The 25,687-nt window shown below is 36.0% G+C and overlaps 1 protein-coding gene across 1 annotated transcript in view; it reads left to right on the top strand.

Annotated features, from left to right (window-relative positions):
• The first annotated feature begins 8,660 nt into the window (after positions 1–8,660).
• Positions 8,661–25,687, top strand: part of LOC111503232 (uncharacterized) — a 134,581-nt gene continuing 117,554 nt past the window's right edge. Inside the window, exons 1-2 of the mRNA XM_074181986.1 lie at positions 8,661–8,866; positions 23,535–23,652. Coding sequence (XP_074038087.1) covers positions 23,572–23,652 — 81 coding nt within the window. The 5' untranslated portion in view covers positions 8,661–8,866; positions 23,535–23,571. The remainder of the gene's footprint in view (positions 8,867–23,534; positions 23,653–25,687) is intronic.

Genomic DNA, 25,687 nt, shown 5'->3' with positions numbered 1-25,687 from the left:
TGTTGCAGTTTGGGTTGATAACCCTTTTCTAAACCCGTGTTGACTACCCGAGAGAATGTTATATTTCTCCAAAAAATGTGTTAAGCGTATATAGATTCCTCTTTCAATTACTTTGGCTTTGGCATTACACTATATAGTATATGAAGAACCGATAACTAATTATAAATAAAAATAGATTTCACATACTTTTAAATCTATGGAAAGGTAACCTCAATTTTTCAATATCATTGCAATGTGTATTGAAGGATCTGACTATTCTACATAAAGGAGAGTTTTTTCCTGAATTGGTTTTTCTGAATGGGTTGCAAAGAGATTAGGGTTTCGCAAGTCTCTGCAAGGTGTATTCAATGACATTTTTGTTATCAACGTAGGACAATCGACACGTTTATTGGATAATTTGTACAGCATTAATATATGTATCTGCAATTTTTCTTCTATCTGTAAGAGACAACAAAGAATACTTTTTGAAAACTGGACGGAAATTTCCATTGATTATAGAAATGTCAGTTATCAGATCTTTTTCTCACAATCAATATCGTTCCCAGTAACGATGTTACAGATATGTCTGTCTAGAAGCTCTCATATTACTCAAACTCCTATTACCAATTTTCTGTTATAAATTGTTTTTCTTGCGAAGCAAGTTTCTTTCAGTTCATTGGAAAATATCACGTTTTCTAAACGCATTGCGGTTGATCCAATATTATTGCTTACCACAAGTTAATTTCGGCATACTGAGTCTTCTACAGGGATGTCTCTTTCATTTCATTCATACGAATTAACAATATGGCATCATCGAAAGTACCTAATAAAAATATTATAAGGACAGAAATAATCTTGAACTTATTTGACTATTTTTGTTGGAAAACATAAAATCAGTATTGAGTGAATAGAAACCGTCGTTCTCCGTTTAAATGTTTTTCTTTGCTATTATATCGCTCTAAATTACATTGTTTCTTATTCAAACAAGATATTCGGAGCTTGATAAATTGCTCCCATGTCGTTTCGGCTATTCTCAAGCTGGAGAAAGAAATGTCTTTGTTTGTGTTACGTCCAAACTTAAGAAGAGTTACGTAAGAAAATGCGATGATAGCGCTGCAAACGCGAAAGAAAATATTTGTGTAGCTTAATTCGGATTTCAGGCTTTCATGAAGTTCTCTTGAACTGAAAATGTTTGGTGGAGGTTATATGAATAGAGTTTCTTGGTAAATTGAATGAAAATGTTGAAATGAATTTTTAGAATAAAATGGTTCAATCAGAATTTCTCCTGAAAAATATCACGTATTTGAGTTTCTTTTGAAAGAAAGATATGTTCAAAACAGATCGTTTCTGCTCTGAAGAAAATTCTCCTGAAAGAGCAGCTGGTTTCAATAAATTTCTTGTGCAATTTTATATTTTATGACATTATATTCACTTATTATTATTGATTATTCTCACAACTCTAGATGATAACTACAATAGAAATATAGGAGATTTGTTCAAAAAATAAGGTGAATGTTTAAATTTCTCGGTCTACGTACAAACTAAACATGCTATTTAGCGTGTTTGTTGGTGAAAGGCATACAAGTTGAAAGTGTTCTGCCTGTTCGGCGATTTTTTTGCTATCGGAAAAAATGTATCAAGGAATTTGCATCAAATTGTGTAAAAAAAGGAATGAAGTTCACAAAAAATTTGAAATATTGACAGTGGCATAAGATGATTGTACTCTTAGTCAAAAATATGTTCACAAGTAGTGAAATATCTTCACAGAAGGTCGACAAGATAGAATATAATAGTTTATTAATTACGTTACATATTCATGTTTGTAGCAGGTCAGGTGTATAGGCATTCTTAAATAAACATATAAAACCAAGAAGTAAATTGCAGAAATGTAAAAATATTAAGCAACGCAGTACAAATATACGTACAAATATAAACGAATAAATATTCACCTATGATAATAGGGGTATTTACAGATAGTACAATGGATACCGGTGAGTGTGTTTCATGTCGAGTAGACATAGCTGACGTGAACTGTCCTAAAATGATCGTAGTATTTCGAGACTGAGTAAAACATTGGTTGAGTATCATTTCCTTTGTGTCTCTTTTGAATTTGGTGATACTAAGCTCTCTAAAGTTATTTGGCAGAGAGTTGAAATTGTAATCAACAGGATTCATTTTTGATCTGGTCAAACGATAACGGCATGTTCTTAACTTATCCGCATTTCTCGTGAAGTGTTGGTGTATGTCAGATTGTTTCTCTAGCAACTAAGCATTTTTTCTGATTTCCATTAGCGTCTGATAAATATATAATGTTGGCAACGGCATGATACGTAATTTTTTGAATAATGGTGTACAGTGCTTCCGAAAACCTGCACTTGCCAGTATTCTTACAGTTTTTTTCTGTAGTTTGAAAATTCTCATCGAACCAGGAGAGTTTCCCCAAAGAACGGTACAACACCGTAGCTAATGTGTGAGTGGAATAATGCAAAATACGTTATTGTCAGAATCTCACCGCTTGTGATGTTTGGAAGTTGACAAAGGATATATATCGCACTAGATAGAGAAGATATGTATGTTGACGTCAAGATAAAGTACTGTCGAAAGTAATGCCAAGTAATTTTACACTTTTGTTAGCTGAACCTTCAGTGGTGAACTCGAGATTTCGAGTTTTGTCACTATTCAACCTCAATTCATTTGCTAGAAACCAAGTGTTGGCTTGATTTTCAACTTCTTTCATCACTTGTGGAATGTTAGATGATGATTGATCGCTATATATTAAAGTTGTGTCATCTGCATAGAGAATGGACTTACAGTGAGACATGAAATTACATATGTCATTAACATAGATAACAAAGAGAAGGGGCCCAAGTATTGAACCCTGTGGAACTTCGTGCTTAACAGGTTCGAAATTTGATGTAACATCATTATACGAAACCGATATGAATGACGACGCTCGCCCTGTAAGACCTAGCACATCGACAACCGAGCAACCGAGAATTTGAAGAAAATTATTATGCAGACTACTAGAGAAGTTGCTGAGGATGTCAGCATATCGGTTGTCTCATGTCATGCAAGTTTTGCATCGCATGAGAATCGTTCAGGAATTGTTGAATGAAGTCAACAGCGATCCGAATCTGCTTGAAAGCATCATAACTGGTGACGAATCATGGGTACATGGTTATGGCTTCGAAACCAAAGTGCGATCGTCCCAATGGAAGAGACCAAGAGAGCCAAGACCTGAACAACCACGATCTTCGAAATTTTTTGACTAAAAACAAAACCATAATAATAATGATAATAATAACAATTTATTAGTTCTTTAGATTATGTCTAGCATGATATAGAACAAGTCAGCATAGTACTGTATCAGTATACGATAAATTAATATTAAAAACATTTTACCCAAATTGTAGTCAATATAACTAATATAGTTATTGATGTAACTTAGTGTATGACAGCATGTAAAAGGACTCAATATAATAATATTGGTAGTTAATTATTTGTAATTGATTCTTATTACTATTTCATACATAATACAGAACAAGTCAGGTGTCAGGAACAGTTTGTCGACGCGAGTTTTCGATTATACAAACAAGAGACTTAACTTATAAACAGATTACAAATCATACATAAAAACATCTAAAAGCAATAAAAACAAGTGGTTTGATAAAATATAAAATATGAAAATACGCATGCATACATAAAATATAAAATCAGTTAAAATCTGTGTCTCCCAGATACTCACTTATAGAGTAGTAAGCTTTTCTTAATAATATATTTTTGACTACTATTTTAAATTTATCCAAAGGAAGATCTTTGTAGCAGTTTGGCAGATGATTAAACAAAGTTATTGTAATGTATTTTGGGCAACGTTCTATTTCCCAGCGCTTTGAAAGAGGCCAACTCTGTTTTGGCATATATCAGTATATGCATGACATACAAAGAATGGAAAGTCAGGATTTTCAGCTGTACAAATATATTTTTACAGCTTACTCTCCTGGCCACTCCAACGATATTTCTAATGGCTCTTTGCTGGAGTTTGAGTATCCTATCGGCCTCCTGTGATTCCATATGTCACTACTGACTGAAAGTGTGCAAAATATATTATCACCAGTACTGATTTTTCGACGGTCTTCTTGAGTTGGTACAGGAGATAACACTTTGAATCTAGTTTTTTGCACACTTCATTTATATGTGTAGTTCATGTACAGCGTTTATTCACATACAGCCCAAGGAACTTCGTAGAAGGTGCTTGAGTGATAGATCTGCCGTTAGATTTTAGCAACAAGCTGTGGCCGAGTTCATTATTTGAGTGACTAAGTCTTCTCCATGTTCAAAACAAATCCATTTGAAGAGAACCATTCCTCAGATATTTTGATTTTTTCATTGGCCTTCAGGACTGTTTGCTCTACATTGCTCCCTGTAGCTATGAGGGAGGTGTCGTCTGCATACATTATACAACTTTCATTAGAAATGTTATTAACGTATATCAGATATAACAGAGGACCTAAAACAGAACCCTGGGGAACCCTTCATCATTTGTTGTGATTGTTTGCTTGAACATACTGCATCCTGTTTGTCAAATAACTTTTAAGCCAATCATGTACCACTCCTCTGAAACCGTACAGTTCTAGTTTTGTTAAGAGAATTTCATGGTTGACAAGATCGAGTGCCTTGCTTGGATCCAAAAAGGTGCGAACCATTTTGTTACCTCTGTCTTACTTCTCCGAAAGTCTATTTACAAGCGTCGCCATTGCATTTGAGGTTGATTTGCCTTTTTGGAACCCATACTCATTCGTGTTCATCAAATCAAACCTATCCATGAATTCTGTTATTCCATTGGCAACAATAACGCAATTGGTCTGAAATTTTGAACATCTGTGACTCTTTCCGATTTGTGAATCGGAATAATTTTTGCCATTTTGAGGCATGATTGAAAAATACCTTCTTCAAGAGAACAATTTAAAAGATACGTTAATGGTTGTGTCAACAGATTTGCACACTTATTCATTAGATTTGTTGTTATATGATCATCTCCCTGTGAGGAGCTCTTTAGATTTAGGATAATCATGCCTCAGCCACTGTATTCACCAGATTTGCCTCCCTGTGACTTTCCTCTGTTCCCAAGATTTAAAAACAAACAATGAAAGGACGGCGTTTCATGACGATTGAGGAAATAGAATCGAATCGCTGAGAGAGCTCAAGGATATCCCAAAAAGTGCATATCAGATGAAAAAATAAATATTTCTTGAGAAAAATGAAAATTCTCCTTAATTTTTTTAACAGACCCTGTATTGGTCAATAAGAACACCGTAGTCATGCCTCAGGCACCGTAATCATGTCTCGGCCATTGTATTCACCAGATTCGCCCCTATGCGACTGTTTTTTGTTTCCAAGATTGAAGAGACCCATGAAAAGACGGCGCACAAATTTCGACTTTTGAGAATTGTCGATCGTACAGGACGTCCGTTAACGGAAAAACAAAGTTTTAATGAAGTGTCATTAGGAATGTTTTTGATGAATTAAATAGAATTGACATGAAATTCAGCTGACAAGAGTCAATTCTACTGCCAAATAGGACCCAGAATTTCGCTTGGAAATACTTCTTTTGAACCCTTTATCGACGCTATTATTATAAAACTAAAAATATTCACACTAACTGCAATCAGTTTGTTACTCGTCAAGTGTAACATTAACAAATTATATTTTCACCATCACGGATATTATTTTGAATGCCCTCTAAAAAGTTACGAGCTCAGTTCATCTGAAGCAGAACAAACAACTCTTTGGACTACTCACCTTGTATTTCCTCCTTTGTCGTGTAGATAAGAAAGGAATAATAACTGCCGGCTTACTGTACCATGAAATGAGATATATACTTCGAGTAATCTCCCTCAAAGCCGGCATAGCCATACATCACGACGCAGTGATGTATACGAAAGAGACAAACAAGATTTGACGAAGTTATGAAGTTGCGGCTCTCACAGCATAACTCCCTCGAAAGGATTTTTGTTCCGTCCTAGCCAAGCATCTCTGTATTAGCTTGATTAAAGTCGTAAGTTTCACCTCTGGAGTTCGCGGGATTGGAGTTGGCGTGAGGACTTCTGCTGGAAATATGTTATGTATGGCCAGGACACAACTTGAGAGACTTTATACTCTTGGTTATTCTTGAAAGATATTGAGGAACAAAGTACATCCTTCAAGGCGAGGAAAGGAAAATGGAGATCTGAAGGAAAAAATCGAAATCAAAATTATTTATAATATATAGATGACGGAGTTTCAATTGGCATGATCAATGGGAATCAATAAAAGTATCAACTAAATCTGCTTTATTTTCAGGTAACAACAATTATTGGGTTAGCCGGTGCGTGAAAACGGGAAGAACTAACAAAAATGTCGATTGATCTAATAAACGACAAGAAAGACATGTTGTTTGTGAAAATACCAGATTTCCAAACAGATATTGAGAGAAAATTTGTTGTAACTGGATGAAAAAACCTGCTGTTGTATGGCAAAATACAGGGTTTTTCACGACGAGTGTTCGTAAGGAATATATGGAAGAAATAAAAACTTGAAATTTTGTGGTAGGTAGTGGGTTTTACAAAATGACCTTCTCAACTAAACTATTTTCAACTTCCGGTCTCTTTCCGTTGTACCGGAAATTGAGGGCAACTTCCTTATTTCAAATAGAACACCCTGTATTTTATTACATTTTTGAATTTCTCAGCACATTTTAGGTCCACTTTGTATAACAAAGCCTCCAACCAAATTTGTTAGTTTTCGAGATATTAATTTTTTTTGAAAAATTTGACAGTTACCTACAGCACCACTCCGAAAGAATCATAACTCATAGACAGTAACAGTTGAAAATGTGAAATTTCACAGAATCATACCTTGAGCATCAAGTCATGAACAGGTCCATCGAATTTTTGAAAATAATTTACAGGGTGGTCGAAATTTCCACCTAAAACATAACATCGAGAAAACTGATGAAACACGATTTTTTCAAATGGAAACCAAACACTATTCTATTATTTTTAGATACCACGAAAAAAAGATATCAAATTCATGAAGAATGTCCTATACCTAAAATACACCCCTGGCAAGATATATCCGATTTTGGGAAATATTTGAAATGTAAATCATTCGAAGCAATTCTATCCTTTTACATCCTTTTTTTGTATCAAGATGGAGTAGTAGAAAGCCAAAAACTTTCTTTCCCAAAAATTAATCACTCCTAAAAATATTACCTCTTCAATTCAAATAAGATTCCTTTTGGCTGGGATTAAATCAAATAGGTGAATTAATGTCATTACGATGTCATCGATGACATAAGCAGATCAAGCCTATTCAGTGACATTGAAAATCGTAATTCATGATGAGTTGTGTGTATTTTCTATAATGTTATCCAATTTGGTACTGAAGAGCCTTGTGGCAAGTGTCTTAAGGCGAAACATCGATGTATACCAGTGAGGATGACAGTGTTCCATGTAAGTGCAATTTGTTACCATTCATTTAAAGTAGAACTCATGTGAATGATATCTGATTTTTATTCCACAACGAATGTTTGAAATATAAACTGAGTAGAGAAAAGTATCTTCTGTATAATTCAGTGTTCATGTAGAAGTATTTGTTTCGAAAAAAAATTTTTCTTTCGTGTAATTCAATGTTTATATGAAAGTAGCTGTTTCAGGAGGACTTTCTTTCAGTTTGTATCTGAAAGTTACTTCTTTGCATGATCTACACATCCATGTATAGAGTTACTTATTTTCAAATTGATTACTTCCTTCCTTTCTTTGGAAGATTCCCTCACCTTTTTTTTTGTATCAAGATGGAGTAGTAGAAAGCCAAAAACTTTTTTTCCCGGAATTATTTGTCCTGACATGATTATATCCGGTTCGGAGACATTTATTTTTTTTAAGAAAACCGATGCCTGGGATTTTGTAGCATTGGATTGAACCTGGTTACTGTCAAGTGTGCTGTCATCAGCAAAGCTATATATTGGATTGTTGACTTTTTCCAATAAGTCGTTGATATACAATATAAAGAGGGTGGACACAATATGGCTCCCTGGGGAATACCAGCGTTGATGGTGAAAATATTTCGACTTTCATATTCCCATCCAAAAGTTAAGAGGGAGGGGACTATTTTCAACCGTGGGTTAAAACAGCATCATTTTGCATTGTGCATTGAAATCTGATTTTTTTTGCAGATTAATATTTTGAATCAGTGATAGAGTTAGAAAATTAATAAACTCACCTACAGTGGCAATTGTTTTTTGGATGAATATAACTTTTTTAAAACGTGAACGATTATTTCAGTATCCCAGGAAAAATTTCAGATACTGGTCGCCTCTCAAAAAAATTTTTCCCCAAAAAATGTAATAATATCACAAGATCTCCATCATGCCTACAATCAGCACCATACAAAAAATGCTCATGAGACGGGAAAGAGTGGACGAAACCCAGCAATTCTTCCGACCACACTTCCCCGTATCCTCTTCCTCCCGCACCACAGAACCGTATCTGTGAAAAACCACAAGCCCGATGCACATCCGCTCCATCAATGGAACTCAATCAAGGCCGTCCGCGGAGGTGGCGGGGGAGGGTACTTCGCTCGTAGTACCACGGTTCTTTCATGCTGTCGTCGTACCGCCCCAGTACGTTTTTACTTACCGAAAGCTCGTCCGCGCTCGATGAGCTTAGTTTAGTCGGTCGCGCTGGCCAAACTCCATGCGATATTCAAATCGGGGTTGCCGTGAAACAGTTGATTGCTATTGCAGTTGATCTTGCCCGAATGTGGTGAATGTTCGACAACGACGTTTTTTGTTCTGATGCTGATCGGTGCCTTGCTTGGAGGATATTACTCGTATTTTTTTTAGTAGAAGGTAAGCCATTGATTATTTTGGGAGATATGCTAAATTGATATTTTGGTTAGATGTTGTAAATACAGTAAGGTGGAAAGCCTCTAGAATATACTAGATCGTGCTATGGAGGGAAGCGAGTGTGCAAAATGTGAGGACCAAATTCCATCAATAATAATAATAAATCGTCGTAATTTTTTTTCTGTACATAAAATAGGCAAAGTTTAGCCTAAGGTTATTCTTACACTAAACCTAAATTGTACAATTGAATAGTAATGTATTACAGAATCATTCTTATTGAAATACAAAATATAAACATGAAGTAGTAATCCATAATATAATAATTATTAAAACCTATAAAATAGTAAATAATTCGTAAATTTATCCTGGCTGTTGAAGAAAATTGATTTTCAAACGATATTCAAACTGAATTTCACTAGTTCGGACTTCCATTGTCTACTATATAAAATGATTTGAAATCCCTGAAACAACTAAAAAAGAAGAATTGAAAATGAATAGCTGGAAATAAGAATTATATTAATCAAAATAAACCTGAAATGAAATAATAGTGAAATAAAATACAAGTAAGAATAGGACAATTGAATAAATAAAAATAAAGAAAAGAAAAAAGAAAGAGAAGTCATCACCCGAAGACGATTGTAGATACTAACAATCGAAACGTCGTGAACCAACGTGACTCGGAATCTCTCCATCTTTCATTTTTATTCTCTTTCATTTTTCTTTTCTTTATTTTTATTTATTCAATTGTTTTATTTTTACTATTATTTCATTTCTGGTTTATTTTGGTTAATGTAATTCTTATTTTCAGCTATTCACTTTTTATTCTTCTTTTTTAGTTGTTTCAGGGATTTCAAATCATTTTATATAGTACACAATGGAAGTCCGAACTACTGAAATTCATCATAAAACATTGTCAATCACCTTCAAACGAAATTCAAACTGATATTCAGAAAATGAAGCCAATTGATGAGGAATGAATTGTCCATTATGACGGCTAAATAAGTGAAAATTTTCTGTAATAGGTGATGTGGTACATGCAAATGATATTTGTTTCTTACATCTGATGAATGAAGAATCGACCTAGGTATTCGTTTTCTGTATAGAGTCAGTAATAAACAAAAATTATATTGTCTGTGGTTTGGACATTGTTAGCCATTTCAATTCAGTGATCTACTTGGAGTGAAAATATAAATCGACAATAGAAATTTTGATCGTACTCTTGAAGATGATCACTTGGTGATCGAAACGAGGTGTCAAAATAGCGGTTTGGTATTGGGAAAAAACTCCAGTAATATTCATCAGAAATTTTGTACTTTCTGAATGCGATTTCGCTCAAATTTTGTGAGTAGATTTCCATAGACAATATGTCTATAACTGAATCTCGAAAAAACTAAAGTTTCAGTGAGAAATTTACGTAATAATCGATTCAAGCAATGCCTATGGACATAAATCAACCTGAAACTATTCCAGCTTCAATGCTTCAATGAAATTGACGGGCAGAATTCTATTAGTCAACTAAGATTCGGACTTAACACTGTGGAGTGTCGGTTCCGAGAGCGAATTCTCCCTGTTTCCGATGAAACTGAAGGCCGTACAGGAAATAACATTTCTTGGTTTTGTCTTCATTTCCCTGCTGTTTGTTCTGTCCCATCCGGTAGACTCATCACCTGGCCAGGTGTGAAAAAAGTACTCCGACACCTTCTGCATACTGACTGTAGGATCGACCGGACTGGTTCCACATTCTCGAACGCAATCATTGCTGATTACCGCAAAACGAATACCGGCGAATACCGGCGAATACCGGCCATCTTTCATCATTAAGTGCTAAAGTTCTATAATAAATTACGTGACAACGTGTGAGTACGAAGAATTTCCCTCAAGAGCAATAATCTCGAGTTCACTGTTGATTCAGCGATACACGAACAGGGGCGTAGGTATTTTGGTTTTGACATAAATAGCTCAGCCTGAGAATAATACAGAATTGATTCTCACGCAAATGAAGATTTTATCAGAGAGAAAACTGAAATAGATAACAAAACATGTTTAATATTACTGGAGTTTTTCCCAACACCAAATCGTTATTTTTTAACACTTCGACACGTGTTTCGAACACCAAGTGATCATCCTCAAAGGGGAAGATTAAAACTAGAAACCAATGCGAGCTAACCTATTTATATAGGTATTTCATACAGGTAAACCATTCAGGCGTACCACCCATACGGGTATACCAACCTAAATTAATTTTACAATTTTGCCTTATCTATTATTTTAGGATATATGTTTATATAAAACAATTTTCAGCTTTATAAAAATTAATTTCACAATATTGCCTATCCAAATTCATTTTTGCAATGTGTTCTTATGTAGTAATCAGTAAACCCAACAACATTACTTATGATGCACTGTTTGGAACCTTTGGTGTAGTATTGAATATTTCTGGAGTTTTTTCCCAACACCAAATCGTTATTTTCAACACCTCGACATGTGTTTCGATCACCAAGTGATCATCTTCTAAGAGGAAGATTAAAACTCAGTTTTGAGGTGTTAGAAATAACGATTTGGTGTTGGGAAAAAACTCCAGTAATATCCAACAACATTATTTTATTTTACTTTAACAAGCTATATAGTTTGCTCTTTGGTATAGGTCCGTCATCATTATTCATAATATTATTGTGTTTACTTATTTCTACACTTTCATAGGCATCTAGTTGCCTGTTGTTATTAACTTGTCTTACTAATCTTAATGAATTGAAGTCTATGGAATGGTTTTGTTGCCAAATATGATGGACGACTGCTGATTTTTCAGGTCTTCCATCGCAGTCCTTACATTCAATTTCCAGACTTTTCCGAATTCTTGACTTTGTCTTTTGGACTTCCAAAAAGGCTCTGTAGTGTATGACTACCACCTTTATACCTAGTTCCTTGAAAATCTTTCCCAAAGTTCCTCGTATATTAGTGGTATGGAACTGAGATGTATTTATCTTGGTTTTTGTCCTTTCTGAAAGTCGAGATTTCGTTCATTCTTAACCTAAACTTCTTCTTCCTTATTATGTCATCCACAATACCCCTCGAGAAACTGTTAGTGACTGCTATTTCCTGTTTTGTACGTCTTTCTTTTGTGAACCTATCATGTGTTAGAGGGAAAGTCAAAAGACGATGCACTAAAAAATTCAACCCAGCACGTTTGTGCTGTCCACAGTGATGTGAACTGTCAGTTATATGTTGTGCTTGTTTCTTTTCTAAATATATCGTATTCTAACCCTCCATATTGGCTCCTCATTACCAAAACGTCAAGAAATGGTAGTTGTTCCTTATTTTCTAACTCATACGTGAATTTTATTGATGGACATCTATTATTTAAAATGGAAACAAAGTCGTCAATATTCGATTTTTTGGTATTGAATTGCGCGAAAATATCATCCACATACCTTAGCTAAATCGTAGCCAAAACAAGTTATGAAACCTAACGATTTAGGAAATAATTATCTTCTTTCCAACCATAGCACTGAAATACAAGACTGATATCTACCCAGGATTTTAGTTCTGTGTTATAGGCGCATAAGGGGGCAGTTACACTGGATGCAAATTAGTAGTCCGAATACGTCAGTTGAGCCACGCCTGAAGGAGCTATTGTATAGCGAAACACGTGTTGCTTTTTTGTAAAATTGTTTAGTGAAAATCCTATGATGTTTGTTCGAAAGTGGTTTCACCCAAGTTACTTCTCGACATTTCTATTGTTAGTAAACACAATCGTCTTCAGGTGATGAGTTCGACTATTCCTCTATTCAGCGCTTTCACCTATCCCCTCTCTTCGCTTCACTGGTTTAGCAGGAGTTTACCGATTTCTGGTCGAATACTGGTTTCCAAATGTTGACTATCTCTACGCTGGCTTGACTGAATGCGTCGTGGGGCGAAATATACGCAGCTTCTCTGAACTTCTTCTTGAACCACTATTGCTCCCTGTGCATTATCTCAGCTTAGGACCACTTGATATTATGTGAATTTATTTTTGCAATATTTTGAAGCAGTGCAAAATGAAAAAAAATGCACTGCACTTTCAATACAAAAGAGCTTCATTAAACAGACAACTAGAAAGAATAAGACAACATACAATTCGAGTACTTTGAAATGAAATGAAAAATTTTAAATGGCACTTTAATATACTGACATAGTGACAACTCCACAACAGTAAATTTACTTGCCCAAAGGTATAATGACTGACATCATTTCATACCAATAAACATATGTATGACAAAGCTGTGGCGTGAGTGAGGAAAAACATCTTTATAAATGTCCTGTTCGACAATATGAATGGTGACTTATTTATTTCACCGACTCCAGTAAATCTTATTTGAGCTGCTTCAGTTTGTACTGAATTACTTAAACTAAATATAAAGTGTTTTTTGGAGAATTTACACACCGCATTCTTCAGTATTTTTTTTAAATTCACATTAATTCAGCCCCCAACCTAATCTAACCTAACCTAACCTTCCAGTTGAGTGATAGAAAATATATAGTATTCGGCTCCCAAGAAATGACATTTCTCTTTCGTTGATTTGAATACCATGATTTTAGATATCGATTACATAAAATAACAATTTTTGCTCACGTAGAACTTTTTTTTTTATTCAACACCCCATATAGAAATTGTCTCTTTTAGAAGAAACTTGGTTTTCCTGTGTATAAAACCACTACACTAAATATTTACCTGTTGACTAAGCAATCGCTGTGGAGCTATTCGTTTCTTCTCTTTCTTCTCGACTAGGTTATATGCGGAAAAATAAAAAACGCACCTTGTAACAGGAAAAGCGCCATTAAAATGACATGAAGGTATCAAGAACCTTTGATAATCTCCTTGGATAATTTATTCCTTATCTAGCTGTTATTTATAGCCCTCGTTCGCTAGAGGTCGAATACAGAGAGAAATAAGTATGGTGTTACATGATGAATGTCTTCAAAAATCAAGCTGAAAGCTAAAAGTTACTCAACAACAGTTGAGTGATTACGGTGATTACGGTTACTGAATTCAATTTTAACTATAAAGAATTGCAGAATTCCATCGTTCAGCAGTGTTGAATCTCGCGAAGACTGCAATTCATTCTATTTTGCAGGAATACTTCATACAATATCCGTAGTGTTATTAATCAAGAAAGTGGTTGTTTGTCAGCTAGTACTATGTAGAGATGGTGGGGGAAGCGAATGTTTCGAATGTCAAGCCTTAATAAGTATGTCGTATGTTTTTGCAATACAGTCACCAGATTTGGTTTGATGTTCTTTCAGAGTGTCGGCACACAATATGCTTTTTCCCGCTTGTAGAAGTAGTCCAGTACTGATGGATAGTACCACTCCGCAACCTATCTATAGTTCAGCACTCGATTGATTTCAAGAATGTATTGCTATAGCAAGATGAAGTTTTCTTTATCACTTGAAGACGCCATCTTAGTTGATGGAATGTGCGTCGAGAAGAGCATTACATTTCTGTTGATTGGGAAAGCTTTAAAGGAAGAAACAAACAGGTTGCATAAACTGAAGATAACCAGAATATATTAAAACATTAGAAATATTAGAATCTGATTTTCGATCTAGAAGAAGCAAATGAAAAAGTCATTAATGAATATGAGTACATCGATGTCACTCTTTCATAATCTTAGAAAAAGCTGTTGGTAACAACAGAAAAAAAAGACATATGGACAATATAAATGAAACAACAAACACAGCAATGAAATCTATGAAGATGTGTTGAAAACATACTGTGAACAATTGTTTTCAAAGTCCGTTGAAATATCATTGATATTCGTTGAAATCATAGGAGATTCTGAAGAAATGGCGCGATGATATTAGGGAATCGAAAAATATCACCTGATGGAAACAACAATAGAATAAGTACAAATTATGAATACCAGATATTTATTCTGAAGAAAGAGAGTTAATATACAAGATATTTTTAAAAAAAGAAAAGAAACATTCATACAAATGGCTAATTTCGGAAAACTTACAATACAAATTAATTGTAAGAAGTATAGTTTGATAAAACTTGAATGTCCTCAGAAAATATTTGGTTGATAATTCAAAATGTCCAAGTACATAATTTTCAAAAGACTTTTGCTTCTCCTTTGAACACGATCCAGCTGCCAGTGGAAGGCACAGTCTACTTGCCTTACATAAACTAAATCACGGACCGTATTGGTAAACTGTCATAACATTAAGACCACTTACAGGCCAACTAATCAACTTCGCAGCATCCGCCGGTTTTCACAAGATTCCCTGTTCCTGTGGCTCAGTTCATATTGGGACTACCGAACACATCATCAACACCAGGGTACTAGAGAATAACCATAGCTGTCGTTTTATGCGACTCCACAGATACGAAATTGCAGAACATGCTCTTGCAGAAACAGACCATGTAATGGAACTGCTGTGTTGTGGAATTGTCCGCGGTGGTAGTGCGCCCGACTCACGATCGGAAGACCTTGGGTTGGATTCCCGCTTCGACCAAATTTTTTCTCGAGAGAATTTATCTGGTTGAAGCTGGGATGATTCTGCAATCGTGTTAGGAATCACACGTTAAAAGGTAAGTCCTCGTTAGTCGTTAGCTCGCACAAGTTTCTCAACTTCTGAGAGTTGTCGTTCGTATGGGGGCGACAGCTGATTAACGGAAAAAACAGAATTTGAACAGAACAGATGTTGCCCTGTCCAATACAATGCGTTACCAGGCACCACTTCCTAGAAAAGCAATTGAGATCTACATGTTTCATAACAATTTGAACAGAAGAGAACAAGGTATATGGGTCAAAAACACTCAAGAAAGCCATGAATGGACAACTCCGATCGACATCCCAGTAACTCACCTGTCAACACACCAAACACAAGTGCAGACCAATCAAATAACTATAGATAAGTTGCTTTGCTATTAGTGATATCAAAAATCATGAAGAAAGTCGATCATCAATATGGCTTTTGGAAACAAAGATCAACAGGCGACCTTTTATCGTATGTCACTCATATTTGGAAATCGCAAACAAGAAACATGGAGAATCCAGAGCTGTTGCGCTTGATATTTCTGAGTCCTTTGACCATGTGTAGCATGAATGTTTGCTGGCCAAACTTTGATGCTATGGTGCGTCGGATCAAGAATCCAATATATTGCTTTGCTGACAGTACAGTTGTCTCGTCATTCCAGTTGGATTCCAGGACATCGGCTACGGAAGCACATCTTCACCGGCAGTAGAAGGGCACATATCCTAATCTAGAAGTGATTTCGAATTGGGGTATAATTACCGGATATAATTATGTCAAGTCAGATAATTCCGCTTTTCGCTTCGATAAGCTTGTTGGGGATTAAAATAGACACCAATATGTCTTAGCACAGTCATGTCCCTGAAATTGCAAAGGCTGCTTCTCAAAAGCTTGGAACACTGTTCCGAACTAAAAAACTGGACACACTCCAGCAATTTTTGATGCTTTATAAAGCTCAGATTAGACCTTCTTTGGAGTATTGTTCTCATGTATGGAGCCTATACATACCCTGAAGTTGCTGGATTCCATCCAGAAAAGAGCCATCCGCCTGGTTGGAGACGCGTATATCACGTGCAACTTTGGTAGCCTGAAACATCGAAGAAAGGTTGGAGATTTGTCTCTCTTCTATAGATACTTTCACGGAAAGTGTTCAAGTGACTTGGCACATTTGATTCCACCAAGAGCGGTACATATCAGAAATACGCGACAAACTGTGGCTGCTCATCGTTTTGTGGTTCAACCCAGTACACCTCGAACTTCACTGTTTAAGAACCCTTTCATCTGCAGGACTGCGTTTATGTGGAATGAACTTCCTGAGAACGTTTTTCCAAATTGAGATAATTTCTATCACCTCAAATCCAATGTGAATCGATACGTTCGCACAGACACCGCTTTGAGAGCACCTTAAGGATTTTTCTGTAGTGCTTGTGTTTTGTTTGAAAGCAAATAGGAGTGAGCATTGGGATGGACTCCCAACCATCATAACCCCAACGCTCGTATAAATACGAGTGAACACGTAGCTCACCAGTCTGTCGTTGATGATATTTCGTGATGCTCTGTTCGTAATCGTATTCAACGCTTTTACCACTGAGGATGTTTGCCACACTAGAAGACGAAGCGTTTGGTATAACAAGTTCCTACCAGTCTGGATTTTGTTCTTTCTAATCATAACTTTGGCTGTAAAAGCCGTTGTTCTTATCTTGCTCTAACTGTTGTGGTTTATGCACCATCAGATGTGAACGACAGTTATATTTGTACTTCATCCGTATTATTATTCTCTTGTACCTGTGTATTTCTACTATTACTATACAATTTTGTATTGTTACCGGTAGAAAATGAAGATCATCATCATAACAGTAACATTGTAAGTGTCTCTGAAATATTCATTGTAGTAGATTGCCACTGTCGACCAATTGCACAGAAAAAATGGAGCCGAAGAACTCACAATCTCCAGTCTGCAGACCTGTGAGCTACAGTGATGAATGTTTACATCAGAGAGATCATCAATTCATATAATAACCTCAACATTTACGATGATTCCGTAATGGCACATTCATTTCCTAGATAAATGAGTGGCTTTATGCTCCACAAATGACTGCCTTCCTTTTTATCAGATGGAAAAATGTATAATTGTTGCGCCTCGAGGTAGTTTATCATGAAATGAGGTTCTATCTCCAGAGATCGATTACCGTAGCTAGGAGCGATTCGAAGGGTTGATTGCTTGTACTAACTGCTGGACTGCTTTTTGTGAAAGTTGTTTTGTCAATCTACTGAACTTACTCTGTGTTTTTTACACAGATATTTCTTGATCTCCTGATGAAATACATCCATTCATATTTCACCCAATTTGGAAGATTATGGTGATGGCTAGTGATAGATTAATCAATGAATAGCAAACTTGTGATGCACTGTTTGGAACCTTTGGTGTACTAATAAATATTGCTGGAGTTTTATCCCAACACCAAACCGTTATTTCAACACTTCGACACGTGTTTCGATCATCTTCAAGAGAAAGGCTAATATGAAGAGAAATGTGAAATGTTTTTTTCTAGCGCAGTACAATATCTCTTGATCATATGGTTTCCAGTGTTCAATGGCGTATATATATTATTATTAGTCTGCCAATGATACAAAAATGTTATTTCAGCAGTAGAGTTCCAGTTTTCTCTCCAGAAACAAAATAACGGAAAACCAAAAACTGGAGTTTTTTCCCAACACCAAACCGTTATTTTTAACACCTCGACACGTGTTTCAATCACCAAATGATCATCTTCAAAGAGGAAGATTAAAACTAGGAACTAGTGCGAGCTAATCCTATTTATGCTATAAAGGTAACCCATACAGGTAAACCATCCAGGCGTACCAACCGTACAGGTATACCAACCTAAATTAATTTTACAATTTTGCTTCATCTATTATTTTACAATATATGTTTATATAAAACAATTTTCAGCTATATAAAAATTAATTTCACAATATTGCCTATCCAAATTTATTTTTGCAATGTGTCCTTATGTAGTAATCAGTAAACCCAACAACATTATTTTATTTTAACAAGCTATATAGTATGCTCTTTGGTATAGGTCCGTCATCGTTATTCATAATATCATTGCGTTTACTTATTTCTACACTCTCATAGGCATCTAGTTGCCTGTTGTTGTTAACTTGTCTAACTAATCTTAATGAACTGAAGTCTATGGAATGGTTTTGTTGCAAAATATGATGGGCGACTGCTGATTTTTCAGGTCTTCCATATTTTCAGTGTGCTATGTGTTTCTTATATCTTGCTTTAATAGATCTTTTTGTCTGTCCATAATATTTTGCATCGCAGTCCTTACATTCAATTTCGTAAATTTCAGACTTTTCCGAATTCTCGACTTTGTCTTCTGGACTTCCCAAAAGGCTCTGTAGTGTATGACTTGTTTTAAAAACCACTTTCATACCTAGTTCCTTGAAAATTTTCCCAAAGTTCCTCGTATATTGGTGGTATGGAACTGAGATGTAGTTATCTTGGTTTTTGTCCTTTCTGAAAGTCGAGATTTCGTTCATTCTTAACCTAAACTTTTTCTTTCTTATTATGTCATCTACAATACCCCTCGAGAAACCGTTATTGGCTGCTATTTCCTGTATTGTACGATTTTCTTTCGTGAACCTATCATGTGTTAGAGGGAAAGTCAAAAGACGATGCACCAAAAAATTCAACCCAGCACGTTTGTGCTGTCCACAGTGATGTGAACTGTCAGGAATATACCTGTACGTGCTTGTTTCTTTTCTAAATATATCGTATTCTAACCCTCCATATTGGCTCCTCTTTACCAAAACGTCAAGAAATGATAGTTATCCCTTATTTTCTAACTCATCGTGAATTTTATTGAAGGACATCTTATTTGAAAAGGAAACAAAGTCCTCAATATTCGATTTTTTGGTATCGAATAACGCGAAAATATCATCCACATACCTTAGCCAAATCCTAGGAAAATACTTTGACTTTCCTTTGGTTTCCATTTCGAATCTGAACATGAACATAGCCGTTCCTTCCTGTTGTTCATAAAAGCAACCTTCCACCTGGAACCGATTTTGTTCTATATACGAATTAGTAAGAGAAACGAATTCATGGATTTCGTTATTTTCGAAATTATTTTTCTCTAGTAATTCCCTGAGGTATTGCAAGGTCTGTGGAATTGGGACGCTAGGAAATAAGGAACTAACATCAAAAGAAACCAAAATCTCACCTTCTTGCAGAACCACGTTTTTGTATGTTGTATGAACTCTAAAGAGTTTTTTATACTAAAACCTGGTTCCGCAATAGACAAGGTTTCAAATATGTTTAGAATCTGGAAAAGAAACCGATGTTCCCAATATGGAAAATATCCATGTCCATATCAGTGCATATCCGAATTCTAACCTCATGATAACCAACTAAATCACTCTGTATTCGCCAACCTTTCACACAACCTGCTCTCGAATTACCATTCCCATATCTAGATGAAACAACAGGAAACCGAACAATTGAACTGTCCTGAAAACGAGTTTTTTTTTTGGTTGGCTCACCGCTCGCAGGAGTTTTCGCATCATGACGGATACTCGTATCCGGTCACTGCCGAGGCCCTGTTTCGTTGTAACGAGATTGTTTTCGTCTTTCCCATGGGTATGCTTATGAAAAAGAGGCAATCACTTTCCTTATTAGGTCAATCATCAACTGCGGAATGAAGACGTATGTTTTATTGTCAGTCTCAGCATTTTTCAGGGTCATTAAAATATGGCGATTCATTCAAAGAAATGATATGTTCTGCTTCCTCAATTTGGTAGAATCGTCATACGAAAAAAGCTGTTTTTTAATAAGGATCTAGAAGTGAATTCGATTTGTGGTGAAAGTAAGTTTGTTGGGGGTTAAAATGGACACCAATATGTCTTGGTACAATCATGTCAAAGGAATTGTGAATGTTGCTTTTCAAAAGCTTGAAACACTGTTCCGAACCAGAGAACTGTACACAGCATAGCAACTTTTGATTCTCGGATCAGACCTTCTTTGGAATTTTGTTCTCATGTATGCAGCTGCGCCCATATTTATTAAGTAATCGACAGCACAAGCAGCTCCAATAACAGATTACAATGTCGAAAACTAATTGAATAACTACTCTCAATATAATACAATGACTAAAACTAAAATTACTCCAAATCATCTGAATCAAAATCAAATTCAAAGACACATTCAGTTGAAAATGACAAATGGATCTTTTTCGTTTAATTTGACTCTCAGTTACAACTCTCAATGCTTAAGGATGACATCTCAATTTCAAAATTTTTTACAAAAATCTTTCAAAGAAATCTATATTCCTATAGTGAGGAATTCAAACCTAGTTAGTTTCAAGAATTAGGCAAAACAAATACAGGGTGTTCCTTAAACACATGCTAATATTCAAGGAGGTAATTCTTAGACCCATTTTAAGAAAAAAACTTCCTACGGACGTATGTCCTAAACGCCTCAACTTTTGAGATACAGGGTGGCAAAGTTTTCAAAAATAATCAGTTTTGTAATAATAACTGAGATGATTTTGTAGACATCTTTGGCATATTTGGTACATATGTTCCATGCCTCAAGGAGCATTTTCTGATGTACACAATTTTGTATTTTATCAAACAGTGACATCCCTACGGGTTTCGCATTGAATATTTTTGGGGAAAAAGTACTACGCCAATGCTTTCTTTTCAAAATAAAATCATTTTTAAAATCCCCATTTATTTTTGAGAAAATTTGATCTCCTGGTATTTCTTTGTCCGACGCATGATTCTCACTCAAAAAAATAAAAATCGACAGAAAGCAAATTAAGAAATTAGATCAATTCTAAAATGAATGAGAATCTGAAAATTGCTTCATAACGCATTACCAATTCCCTAATAATATTTGAAAACATAATCTGCAAAAAAATAAATTTTTCACAAAAACGAGTTTTATTTTATTTTGTGACAGTAAGTCTAAACGAATAGCACAAATTTGTTAATTAGTAATAATTCCAAAACTGATTATAAAAATTGTTGGAAGTGGCCACCTGCACTTAGTATGCATGCTTCCGCCCTTCTACGCATGGAATTACGCACCCGTTCAAATATTCCCGGCGTATTTCGTATAGTTTCACACGAGGCAACTATTCGCTCTCTTAAACCTTCTAAAGTATTAACGGGAGCTTTATACACAAGAGTTTTGAGGTGACCCCATAAAAAAATCTAAACTGTTGAGATTGGGGGATCTTGCTGGCCATTGCTGAGGTCCTCCGCGACCTATCCAACGATTAGGATAAACTGTATTCGAATGGTTTTGGACAATTACACTGAAATGAGCAGGGGCGCCATCGTGCATGTACCATATTCGATTCCTTAACGCAAGTGGCACATCTTCCAATAACACAGGTAAGTCTTCTTCGAGAAAGTGTAAATAAGAATGATCATCATGGCGTCCTGGTAGAAAAAATGGGCCTATTAGATGATCACCTATAATTCCTGCCCATACATTAACCGAAAATTGGTGTTGGAAATGGGTTTCGGTTATTGCATGGAGATTTTCTTCAGCCCACACATGATCGTTATGGAAATTTTGAATGGCATTTCGAGAAAAATTTGCTTCGTCTGTGAACAAAATTTTTGTCTCGAACTGCGGATTTAGTGCAATACTTTGTAGATACCACTGACTGAAGTTCACACGCTGTGGAAAATCTCTGGGGAGTAATGCCTGCACTCTTGAAATATGGTGTAACAAAAAATCAACCAAAATACGCCAAACAATTTGATGACAAATATCCAGAGTTCTAGCGATCTTCCTCGTACTTGTCTCAGGATGTTCCTCAATTTCTTGCAGCAACGCTTCCTCAATTTCAGGAGTTCTTACTACACGAGGTCTACCTTCCGGAGTCTCTTTCTTGAAACTACCAGTTTCCCCAAGTCGACGATGAATATTTGAAAAGGTTCGGCTATCTGGTAAGGCACGATTAGGATATCTTTCCTGATAAATGCGCCTGGCTTCTGTTGCATTACCATCGGCAAGGCCATATACGTAGTGCATTTGCGCCATTTCCGCATTCGTATAATTTACCATATTTACTGATATTCAGAAAAACAGCGGACCACCAAAATAATTTCAATAACACTTCAAAATCAATCAAAACGCGCTGTGACAGTTTTTAACACCAACACCTTACTTTAAACCAACATCAATATTAGCTACTGACGTTTGTACATACAGAGAATTCGTTTTTTATTGCTATGGTGGGTACGTTGTTGTTTCTGCTTTTAATCTTTAAAAGAAATCACATATCGACAAACTCCATATTTCCAAGAGGTGCAGTAAATAAATTCTGCTACACGTCATTTATTCCAGGATAACTAAATTTATGTTTTCAAAAATTATTAAGCGGTGCTGCGTTATGACGTAATTTTAATTGAGAACAGTGCATCTGACAACAAACAAATACCCTTTAGATCCTCAATTATTTTGCAACAAATCTGATCTCTTAGTTTGCTTTCAGTCGATGCACGATACCGCATCAGATTTTTAAGGAATTTATCCTTAAGTAAAGCGATTTTTAATTTTTTGAGCGAAAATCATGCATCGGACAAAGAAAACCCAACAGATCAAATGTGCTCAAAAATGAATGGAAATTTCAAAAATAATTTTTAATTCAAGATAAAGCAGTGGCGTAGTATTTTTTTCGCCAAAAATATACATTTCAAAACTCGTACGTACGCCACTGGCAGAGAAAATTAAGAAAATTGTACATCAGAAAATGCGCCTTGAGGCATGGAACATATGTACCAAATATGCCAAAGATGTCTACAAAATTATCTCAGTTATTATTAAAAAACTGATTATTTTTGAAAATTTTGCCACCCTGTATCTCAAAAGTTAAGGCGTTTAGGACATATGTCCATAGGACATTTTTTCCTTAAAATGGGTCTAAGAATTACCTCCTTAAATATTAGCATGTGTTTAAGGAACACCCTGTATATCTTTCCTTCTATTATTGTACTGCAAGTATGTACTGCAGTTCAGATAAATTTTTGACAACAAGTCTGAACTATCTACTTTATTATGCAATTGAGCACAATAATACAATATCTTGTTAGTTTCAGTAGCAAACTGACTATATCCCATTTTTTTCAGGCAGAATGTAATTCTGGACGGCAGTTTTTCCAATGATATGCAGACGAAAAATATCAATGCAGAGAGAGGACCTGGTACAAGTGACGTGAACGACAAAAAGGAGCTAACATGGATCGAGGTTAGTGTATTATCAATTTTGGTTCAGTCACCAGCAAACATTCAAACTATCACACTCACAATTATTCTTTCAAAAGCACTTCCTGGATGGAAGTTGAAAGCATATTAATTGTATATCCCAATGAAATTATTGTTCTCTAATGTCCTTTTCCAATATTTTATTCTAGAAAGATAATTACAGAATTATTATATCATTCAGTCAATTGTTTCGATTTATTAGATCCTTCAAAATACGGCAATGTTCCTCAGTATTTGTTAGGGACAAGATGATTATGATAGTACGGGGTACACATTCTCAAAAACACTCCAATGTGAGATTTTTACATCTCTTACATGATTGAATTTTAAGACGTCATTTGAGTGAGCTTTTTTTCAACTCCCCATTTTGGAAATATTGTTTAATAGCTTCCAATGCTCATCGATGCTTGCGGGGAATCAGATAAAATTGAGTTTTCCCTCTCTGCACTCATTCTTTGAGAAAATGGTTTATGGAAACTTCAAATTATGATCGATAGTTGATCCTAAAACTCCTACAGAATGGGTGAATCTTATATCCTGCCCACCAACTTGCAACATGCTCACTAGTTTATTCATGTCTCTATTTAGTAACTGTTCGTTTGAAATCAGACTTTCTATGTGATCGGGGTGGGTAAGTCTAAAGTAAGTGAGTCTCCACCGCAACCCACAAGGGTTTATTGTGGCTCACACCTATTCACACTAGGCCAAATGAGCCCAGCTTCTTAGTTTGTACGGTGAGTGGTCTTTCAGGTCAGATGGTGAGAGTACGGATCTGCCGAACTCAAAGAACCTGTTTCGGTCCCCAGCGGGGTAGGCACAAAGTATATGCTCTGCATTACTTTCTTATTAGTCAGTGGGCTATGCTTGAAGACTGGCAGTAAACAAATCTAGAGCAAATTGAACTTCAAACGTTCAAGCCAGTCTCTATATACCTACACAGTAGGTGGATTATATCCGACGCCTGTCTGGTATAATCCAACGCCCTTCGTGGTATTAGCCAGGGGAGTAGTTGTTTTCTGATAGGCGTCAGTCCATTAAACCTACTGTGTAGGTATATAGAGACTGGATTGAACGTTTGAAGTTCCATTTGCTTTAGATTTATATGCTCTGCAGTTTCATCATTTTCCAGATAGAGACGACACACACTGTCTTCCGACAGTCCAAGTCTCTGCATGTGATGATTCAAATGACACTGACCTGTGAGAAGGCCTGTTAGACATCGTAGTTCATCCCTACTGTAGTCCAACAACTGTTTGGGGTCAAGCTTCGAATGGTGAATAAACTCCTTGAAGTGAGCCAATCCTGGAAGATTCTGCCAGAAGTCCATAACTTTTCTTGCCATCCAGGTGTTCAGTGTTTGTTTGGCAAAGCCCAAAGCGATGCCAATGACAGGTTCTGGTCCAATGAAGCAGCTTGCAGCACCCTCCTTTGCAAGAGAGTCAGCAGCTTCATTGCCTTCCAGGCCAGTATGGCCAGGAATCCAGATCAGAGACAATCTGTTAGGTCTTCCCATCGAGGAGAGTCTTTTTTGGCGGTTTGCTACCAATTTAGACGTTGCTCGGTAGGAGTCAAGAGCTTCCAACGCCGCTTGACTGTCCGAGAATATTTTTATTGACTTGTGTATGAGGTTGGATTCCTCAAATCTCTCCGCACACAATTCAATAGCGTAATTTTCCGCTTGAAATATAGTCGCATGGGTTTCTAGGCAGGTAGATAACTCTGTCCTGGGTCTGCGACTGAAAATACCTGCACCAGTGGTACTGATGGCACCACTGATAGCCGGACAGGCCTGTCTCTGTAAGCCAGAGAGCTTCGCTTAGGCCGTTTTCTGTAAAGCCTTCGGCCACCAAACAATTGCACCATAAGTGATCATTGGTCTGGCAACTATCACATAACTCCAATGGATTTGTTTGGGACCTAAACCCCAACTTTTACCACAAATTCTTCGACATGTCCATAGAGACAGTCTGGCTTTGTGTAAAACTTTTTCCAAGTGAGCGTTCCAGGTGAGTCTTTTA

This window comes from Leptinotarsa decemlineata, unplaced genomic scaffold (genome assembly GCF_025532065.1).
Source record: "Leptinotarsa decemlineata unplaced genomic scaffold, Ldec_3_MD MMD2_tig00026328_RagTag_RagTag, whole genome shotgun sequence".
Taxonomy (NCBI): Eukaryota; Metazoa; Arthropoda; class Insecta; order Coleoptera; family Chrysomelidae; genus Leptinotarsa; species Leptinotarsa decemlineata.
The sequence above is the reverse complement of the archived record's forward strand: the minus strand, read 5'-3'. Positions and strand labels throughout refer to the sequence as shown.